Source organism: Mugil cephalus, chromosome 13, assembly GCF_022458985.1.
Source record: "Mugil cephalus isolate CIBA_MC_2020 chromosome 13, CIBA_Mcephalus_1.1, whole genome shotgun sequence".
In the NCBI taxonomy this organism is placed as follows: Eukaryota; Metazoa; Chordata; class Actinopteri; order Mugiliformes; family Mugilidae; genus Mugil; species Mugil cephalus.
In genome coordinates, this window is record NC_061782.1 from 23,450,415 (window position 1) to 23,458,669 (window position 8,255).

The 8,255-nt window shown below is 40.3% G+C and overlaps 1 protein-coding gene across 1 annotated transcript; it reads left to right on the forward strand.

The window, feature by feature from the left end:
• Window positions 1–374: 374 nt before the first annotated feature.
• Window positions 375–7,702, forward strand: LOC125018685 (carbonyl reductase [NADPH] 1-like). The gene is made up of 7 exons (XM_047602758.1): window positions 375–609; window positions 4,938–5,052; window positions 5,483–5,652; window positions 6,422–6,529; window positions 6,721–6,929; window positions 7,112–7,165; window positions 7,290–7,702. Exons 1-7 carry the CDS (start codon window positions 444–446, stop codon window positions 7,461–7,463), a joined length of 996 nt encoding a protein of 331 aa, XP_047458714.1. The 5' UTR covers window positions 375–443; the 3' UTR covers window positions 7,464–7,702.
• The last annotated feature ends 553 nt before the right edge of the window (window positions 7,703–8,255 follow it).

The following is an 8,255-nucleotide window of genomic DNA, read 5'->3' on the forward strand; positions in this document are numbered from 1 at the left end:
ATTCAACCTTAAAAATCATTTTTCATACAATAAACCCATTTCTGCCATCGTTATTAATAATACTTTGAATAACTTTTTTTCAATTCGTCATGAATGATCTTCGATGCTACAAACCCTGAACCTGTATTCATTCACACACTTGGTGCTAAAGATTTCATCTATATACAAACTTGCAGAAGTCTTAAAAATAAGAATAATGTTTTGTTTTGTTTTGTTTTGTTATGCAAAAACATTGTTTGACATATTCAGCAGACTAAGTCCAAGTCTTTCTGAAAGATAAACGGTGGACTGCATTGAAACAGACTTGTTAACTGTTTTCATTTCACGCATTCCGTTTCAGAAGTGACATCACTTTTCCAGTTGACACAGGAGTACACAAGAACACACTTTGATTTTAGGGTCGATCTTTTATTCATACATGATTACATAAATGGTAGTTTTGAATGTCAGTGAACTTGCGCATGCAAATAAGGTATTACCCGGTATGCGCGCATAATGTTGCGCAGAAACGCTTAAGTTTACCGTCCTGTTTTTCCCTTTTCCTCTTCACTCCTGTGAAAGGCTTTGACCCTGCAGCTTCTCTCCTCGGCTCCAAAACACCAGCACTAAGTAAGAAGGCTCCGTTTTACCTCTGTTTTTCTTGCTGATCAGCCTCAGTTTGTATTTTTCTTTTAACTTGGGTACGATGGCAAGAAGGGTAATTTTGTGGTAGAATTAAACTTTTACAACATCTCAAAACTTCCTTCATTTGTGTTATCATATGTGTTGATATGGGGAACATGGCATTGCTTTATCTTTATTTAAACCTCGTGTATTTATTCCCTGTATTGTTACTGGACCTGATATTATGCATGTGTTGCTTGTGACGCTCGCAATCTGATTTTGGAGAATGCGCTGAAATTGTTGCATATAAATATTTTCGTTTGCGGATACTGGTTAAGTTGTGCAAAACTAGAAACAAACGCTCACAGGTGATCAGACGTACCAGGAATATATTAATGCTCAATGCTCAATATTAATACTCTTATATTAAATTCTCATCAGACTGGACATGAGTCCTTACGCACAGCGGGATGGTGCGTTTCTGCGGAAATGCGCACACAACTTTTTAAATTATTTTTATTTAGCCTTTATTTAACCAGGAAATGTCCCATTGAGATTAAAAATCTCTTTTTCAAGAGAGACCTGGCCAAAACAGGCAGTCATGCATATAAACTACTGACAGAGAAACATTAAAAAACACATCCTAACAGGAAAACATGCATATAATGCAATTGACACACAAGTCACTTGATAATTATGCTGAAAGAAAACTACACTAGTTAAAACATGGCCCAGAATAGCCCTGTAAATATAGGTGTAGCTGAACAAGGCGCTGAGTGTGGGGTTTGAAAGTAAGACCATCATCTATTAGGATACCAAGATACTTATATGCAGAAATAATCTCCATGACCTTTCACTGAAAGGGAACATTGATGGTAGGTTCACTGGCAAATTCCTTGAATTTGTGAAAACCGTTAGTTTAGTTTTGTCTGAGTTGAAGACAAGTTTCAATTGACATACTTTACACAACATCCAAAGAAAGCAGTTTGCAAATTCAGGAAAGCTTTGGTAAGACTGGCAGCAGCACAACAATAGATAACTGTATCATCACCATAAAAATGAACCTTATACACACCTTTTATATAGTTACCTCTTTACAGATAGGCAGCACATCTGAAGTGAGGCCATCAAGTTTGATGCACTGAGTTTCTGTCAGACAGATACTGTAGTTAGCAAACCATGCAACAGCTTGATCTGAGAGAACCAAATTAAGCAATCTCACTTTGAGTATACTATGATCAACTGTGTGGAATGCTTTAGAAAATCTATAAAAAGTGACAGTATTGCTTATTGTCTAGGGCTACTGTAATATCATTTACAACATTCAAGCCTGCCACAATTGTGCTGTGTTGTTTCCTGAAGCCTGACTGAGATGTGATAAGACACTAAGTTATTGGACTTAGACAGATTTTAACGATCCACAAGGGAAATTGCTTGGTCATAGTAGCTTAATTTTTACAAAAGATGAGCTGTTATACAGTAGGATAGAGTAGGGAATAAAAGCATTCACTGTGGCAGCGGAGCTGAATCATTCTGCTGGAGAATGAGCTCCTCTGTCCCTCTAATGTTTGCTGTCACTGAGACAAACATCTCCAACTCCCTACCAATCACATGTCCAGCTTTACGGATCAGTTTGTTGAACCTACTGATGTCTTTTTTGCTGCTACTACTCCCCCAACAAACCACAGCAAAGAACAGGGCACTCACAACAACAGACTGGTAGAAAGACTTTAGTAACTCACTGCACACATTGAAAGACCAAGCTTCCTGAGAAAATAGACTCTACTCAGGCCCTTCTTATACCCAGCACCCTGTTGTCCCTCGAGTCCAGCATTTTGTTCATGTACTCCCAGGTACTTGTAGCGGTCCACTACTTCCACCTCAAGGCCCTGGATCGTGATGGGCTCCACTGGTGTCCTCTTCCTCCTCAAGTCAATGACCAGTTCCTTGGTCTTGTTCATGTTCAGGAGTAGGTGGTTTACCTGAGACCACTCTACAAAGTCTGTGATTACTGTCCTATACTCCACCTCCTGTCCATATCTAATACACTCTATCATACATAGGAACTCCTTGAGCTATTCAAGTACTGGCTAGCACTGACAAATTTGCCAGTCAGTATCATACTTTGATTTTCTTGCTTTAGCCCAGGCTAGATCACATTCACAAACTAGACCTGAAAGCTCAGGGGAAAGCCAGGAGTTATCCTGCCCTTTAACCCTATCTGAAGAAAGGGACGTGTATGTCTGACTGATGCTGACTGAACTCATCATAGAAAAAACTATATCCTAATCACGTCATGCACCATCCACCTGCTTTGGTTATAATTTTTTTTTTGTGTGTTATTTATGACATACAATGATGAAGTCTATCCCGGCTGGCACTGGGCGAGAGGTCTCCAATCTATCAGGGCTATCACAGAGACAACTAGTGACCGACCGATTATCGGTCACCGATATATCGGGGCCCGATATGACGGCTCCAGTTCTATCGGGGGTTCTATCGTATTGGTGAAATGTTGTGCCGATAGAAAAAACAAAGTGTGACAAGTCACGGCAAGTTAGTTTATGAAATAAGTAACTGTAAACAAGAAAACATAATTGGAACAGCAATTATAGGCCACGTGTCATTGCCCCTTTCAAAAGTATCCCTGGCCAAAATCTCCGTGTAAAATAACTGCGAGGCAACTTTGTTACATCATTGCAGATTTTGTCTCAGTAGTAGCATTACACGACGTTAGCAGTTTGCAAATAAGCACCAAAGGGTTACAGTTTAATATATGCTAAAAGGATTTAACCAAGAAAGCGCTAGTCTCCCCGACACGACGCGGGATCACTTATATTGTAACGCCATTTTGGCTTGGTTTGATTGTGTGTGGTTTGTGGAGGGGACGAATGAACGACGTGTTTTTGGGCATGCATTGCTGACCTGGGCATTGTTTCTCAGTAAATTATAAAAACCTTTCCTATCATTCCCCTTTTCCGTGCGTGGTTGAAGGAGATTGGCTCGCATCCACGCTCCCTCCTGCGCCGAAAAGTCCCCTTTAGTCACATCAAGCTTGGATGTGTACAACCACCGCATCAACTCGCCACCCGCATGTATTTAAACTCCGTCACTTTGCTTCGTCTCCATTGGCCCGGCGCTTCCTTACTCGTCCCACATCTGTCCCCAGTGAGAGGGTTTTCAGCACAGTAGGCAACATTTATGAGGACAAGAGATGAACCTGTTGGGTGCCAATGCAGAGAAGCTATGCTTCCTGTGTTACAACCTGCTCCTCACTGACTTCAAGTATTAGACACTGACTGACATACAGCACGTTCTTTATTTAGATTGGTTTATTTATTTTTATTTATCGAAAGTTCTGCTACATTATTTAAATTTTGTTTGTTTGCCAATCTGCACTTTTTATAAGACTCTAAGTCCAAATGTTAATTGTCATTTAAAAAGAGTCTGTTCAATGTTAAAAGCCTTAAATAGAGACATTGGTTTAAGAAAGCATCTGTCTGTGCTTCTGTCAATGTGACTGTACTATTACATAATCATATCAGTGCAAAATCTATGCACAATCGGCCTGTTTTCATTCCAGCTCAAAAACTCACTATATCGATTGCATATCGGCTATCGGGGATTGCACCTCCTCTAATATCGGCTATCGTTATCGGGCCAAAAAATCCCTATCAGTCGGACACTACAAACAACCATTCACGCTCACACCTATGGCCAATTTAGAATCACCAGTGAACCTAACAAGCACGTCTTTGGACGTTGGGAGAAAACTGGAGGACCCGGAGAGAACCCACGCAGGCTGAGGGAGAGCATGCAAACACACATCCATCAGTGCTATCCACCACGCTACTGTGCCATCCTGTGATCCTGTGTGTAATCTAAACATTTATAATCCAAAGTCTAAAGTCTAATATGTTGTCTATAATAAAACAGGCCTTTATGAAAAGTTGATATTACTCTTATCTTGAGTTAAGAAGATTACCTCACACTCGGTCTAAGTAAAACCTGTTTATTAAGTTTTCATCAGGTCTGACAGTAGCCTATGACTGTGCATGTTTTCAGTTTGAACCTTGGATTTACAACAAACATTTGTTTTTAAGATCACTGTTAATTTACAAATCTTTCATTCAGTTTTCTAAGACTATGTTTGGATTTATTACTTGTCATCATGATTCAGCAAAAGCCTTTCTGTTGGTTAAATGACTGACTCAGAGTTTATTTAGGTGAAATGTCTCATGTCTCTATCATTTTCATATCATTTATTGTTCCGTTATGAACCAGTTTAATGTATGTTTAATGAGTGAGCTCATAATCTCTCCCTCTCTCTGTAGACATGTCACCCAGGGTTGCTGTCGTAACAGGTGGTAACAAGGGTATCGGTCTTGCCGTCGTCCGAGCCCTCTGCAAGCAGTTCCAAGGAGACATTTACCTCACTGCCAGAGATGTGTACGTACAGTAGCTCACCTGGACCAGGCTGATGTTTATACACCGTTTTACACAGTTTTGCTAAAATGTTGCAGACAAATTCTACTTGTTCTTTAGTCTGTTGCATGCAAAAATACAACAATATCCTTAAGTTCTAAAGTCAACGGGTTTAACACTCAAGAAGCCTAATCAGCTCCATTAGTATGGTGTGTTTGATTAGAAATGATTGAAGCCAACTGAAAACAGAGGTTAAAATCAATCACAATGTGAACAAAGAACAAAGCTTTCTGAAACACTGAGTCACTGTACATCAGCACATTGTGTTGTGTGGTGACATCTACTGGTCAAATGTTGGTATGTTTGGATAGACAGATAGATGGTAATATGGATTAAAATGTCTGGTTCGGGCCAGCATATCTGTGTAATCTAAAACTTTGTTCTCCTGCTGCAGCGGTCGTGGTCAGGAAGCAGTGCAGTCTCTGTCCTCAGAGGGACTGAAGGCCATGTTTCACCAGCTGGACATCAACGACGTGAACAGCATCAAGACAGCTGCAGCTTACTTCAAAGCGAAGTATGGAGGACTGGACGTCCTCATCAACAACGCCGGGATCTTATTCAAAGGTAGGACTACTATTATATATGGTAAACTAGAAAATTCCCTCTGGGAAATTTTGAAAGGGCCACGGGGTGCTGGGTACCGTCTCTGTCAACAAGGGAACCCACGACCAGAGCTAATCAGACAGATCCACGCATGTGTGTGTGTGATAGAGGGGTGTGTGTTGGTGTGTATTGTTGTAACAAAAATGTGTGGGACACAGGGATCAGCAGTATTAACAGCAGAGACATCAGAGGAGTTCCCGATCCCATTTTTGCCCATCCCATTCATTTCAATGCAATTTTTTTTTGCAGTTTAATAACATGTGCAGCAGAATGCCAACATATTTTAATATTAATGCTGTGAGGCTGGAATCAATTTACCTCTAGCCCCACTAACCTTCAGTTTTACAGTAGCTTCTTAGCACTGAAATCTCACCTGACCCAAAATTACTGCTCCTAGTGGAAGGTCTGTATTTAGCATTGCAGCACTAAGTATGAAACAATTAAATAGTTTTCTGAGTGAAAACATTGTTCACTTGAAAAAGAAGAACTAGACTTCAAGAATTTTAGATGACACTCAAAATGCGAAGCAATAAAGTTGCACTCTGTCAGTTTTTCTAATTCTTTCATATTAAATATATGAGCTAGTGAATATATCTGAACACAGTAGGGTGATTTCATTATTATTTTACCCCCTAGATCAACTGACTTGAAAAAAAAAGACAGAAAAGACAGTAGTTACTCATAAGACTATGAAAACTGAGAGATAACAGTGACTTGTCTTTCTCTTCAGATGAAGACACGACTCCGTTTGCTGTCCAGGCCGAGGTGACCCTCAAGACAAACTTCTTCGCCACCAGAGACATGTTGACTCACTTCCTGCCGCTCATCAAAGCTGGAGGTATGAACACAGACCTGGAATCGTTCTTCCGAACTATTTATTTGTAGCTGTTCACATTTTGCACACTGCTCTGTCTTTTAAATATAATGTCCATGTTTTTTGTTTTTTTTTGTGATAAATGTTGAAGACGGCGGAGACAAAGAGTTTAATGATCAGTTGACAGTCTCAGACGTCCTTCACATGTATTTCAGGTCGTGTGGTGAACGTCTCCAGCCTTTACAGCTCCATGGCTTTGAATAAGTGCAGCCCGGCCCTCCAGCAGCGCTTCCGCAGCGAGGACATCACAGAGGACGAGCTGGTGGGACTGATGCAGCGGTTTGTTGATGAAGCCAAGAAAGGAAATCACAAGGAAGACGGCTGGCCCGAAACAGCATATGGAGTGTCTAAAACTGGACTGACGGTATGACCGGTCAGACCCCAGGTTACTGAAATGTATAAAACAGGGACAGAAAAGATAGATTCATGTCAGCATCTACTTTCAGTGGGTTAAACCAGGCTCTAAACATTTAGTAAACTCAACGAAATGCTTCTAATGCCACATTCATATAGACAGAGATTATAAATGTATGTGTGTGTCCTCAGACCCTGTCCATGATTCATGCTCGGCGTTTGTCCAAGGAGAGACCGAATGACGGGGTAATTTAAAACATGAGACAAAACAATGTGGAAATAATATCAAATGGGCGGTTTTGTTTCCAGTGAAGCCTCATATACATAACTGACAGACATTTTTCTTGTGCGCTTCTTTTCGTATATTCAGATCTTGCTGAACGCCTGTTGTCCAGGATGGGTGCGCACCGACATGACCAGTGCCAAAGCCACAAAGTCACCAGATGAGGGCGCCATCACTCCGGTTTATCTGGCCCTGCTGCCACCCGGAGCCACAGAACCTCATGGAAAGCTTGTCTCCGACAAGGAAGTTCAGCCGTGGTGAAAAGGGTTGAAGTGTCTGAGTCTTTCCGAGTGTCCAAAAACAAATGCACCAAATCAAATGATGATTTAATAAAACCGAACTCCATCAGTATATGTTTTCCTTTGCCAAGAATTTATATATCGTTTGCAAGTAATAAGTAAACTTGTCATAACTGGTTGAAGCTAAATCTTGAAATAAGAAAAACAAAATGACACGTCACTGATTTCATGTGATAACAATTAATGAACATCAAAATGAAATGCACCGAACGTGTATTATATATATATATATATAGCATATTTCTGAGTAATCTCCCTTTGCAGAATAATTTCACAAAAACTGAAGAAAATCTGTTGTGGAAAGTTTTAAATCTTTTCACAGTATCTGTGTTTATATGTAGAGCATGCACATGCTGTATGTCAGTACATTTGGATCTTAAAGTAGGCGTGTGCTGCTACTGACACTATTCATGTGAAAGTAAGTGCACGGTGTCACATCTTTTATTTATATCCTTCGAATAAGTCTGTGTATGGAGATGAATTGCAAGATGCAGGTTTAGACTTGAATTTGAAGTCAGGTCTTTTATGTTGCAGGATGCCATCATCTAAAGCAAAGCAAGCACTGTTTATTCACTCATCAAAGATTTATATCTACAATTGTGCTCTCGCTGAATAGATAAACTTTGCCTTACTTATTCTAGTCCACACCTTCAACACACAACCAGAGGAACTTGCTCCAGTGTTCTCTATGCTTGGACTCCTCTGAAAAGGAACACATTCAGGACTGGAACACATATCATCTGAAAACTGTCAG

Bases quoted from the DNA above. Each gene is read 5' to 3' on its own strand.
- LOC125018685 (XM_047602758.1), top strand. From the start codon at position 444: ATGTCAGTGAACTTGCGCATGCAAATAAGGTATTACCCGGTATGCGCG. The intron at 5,653-6,421 runs GTAGGACTACTA...CTTTCTCTTCAG, and splicing joins CGCCGGGATCTTATTCAAAG to ATGAAGACACGACTCCGTTT. The intron at 7,166-7,289 runs GTAATTTAAAAC...TCGTATATTCAG, and splicing joins AGGAGAGACCGAATGACGGG to ATCTTGCTGAACGCCTGTTG.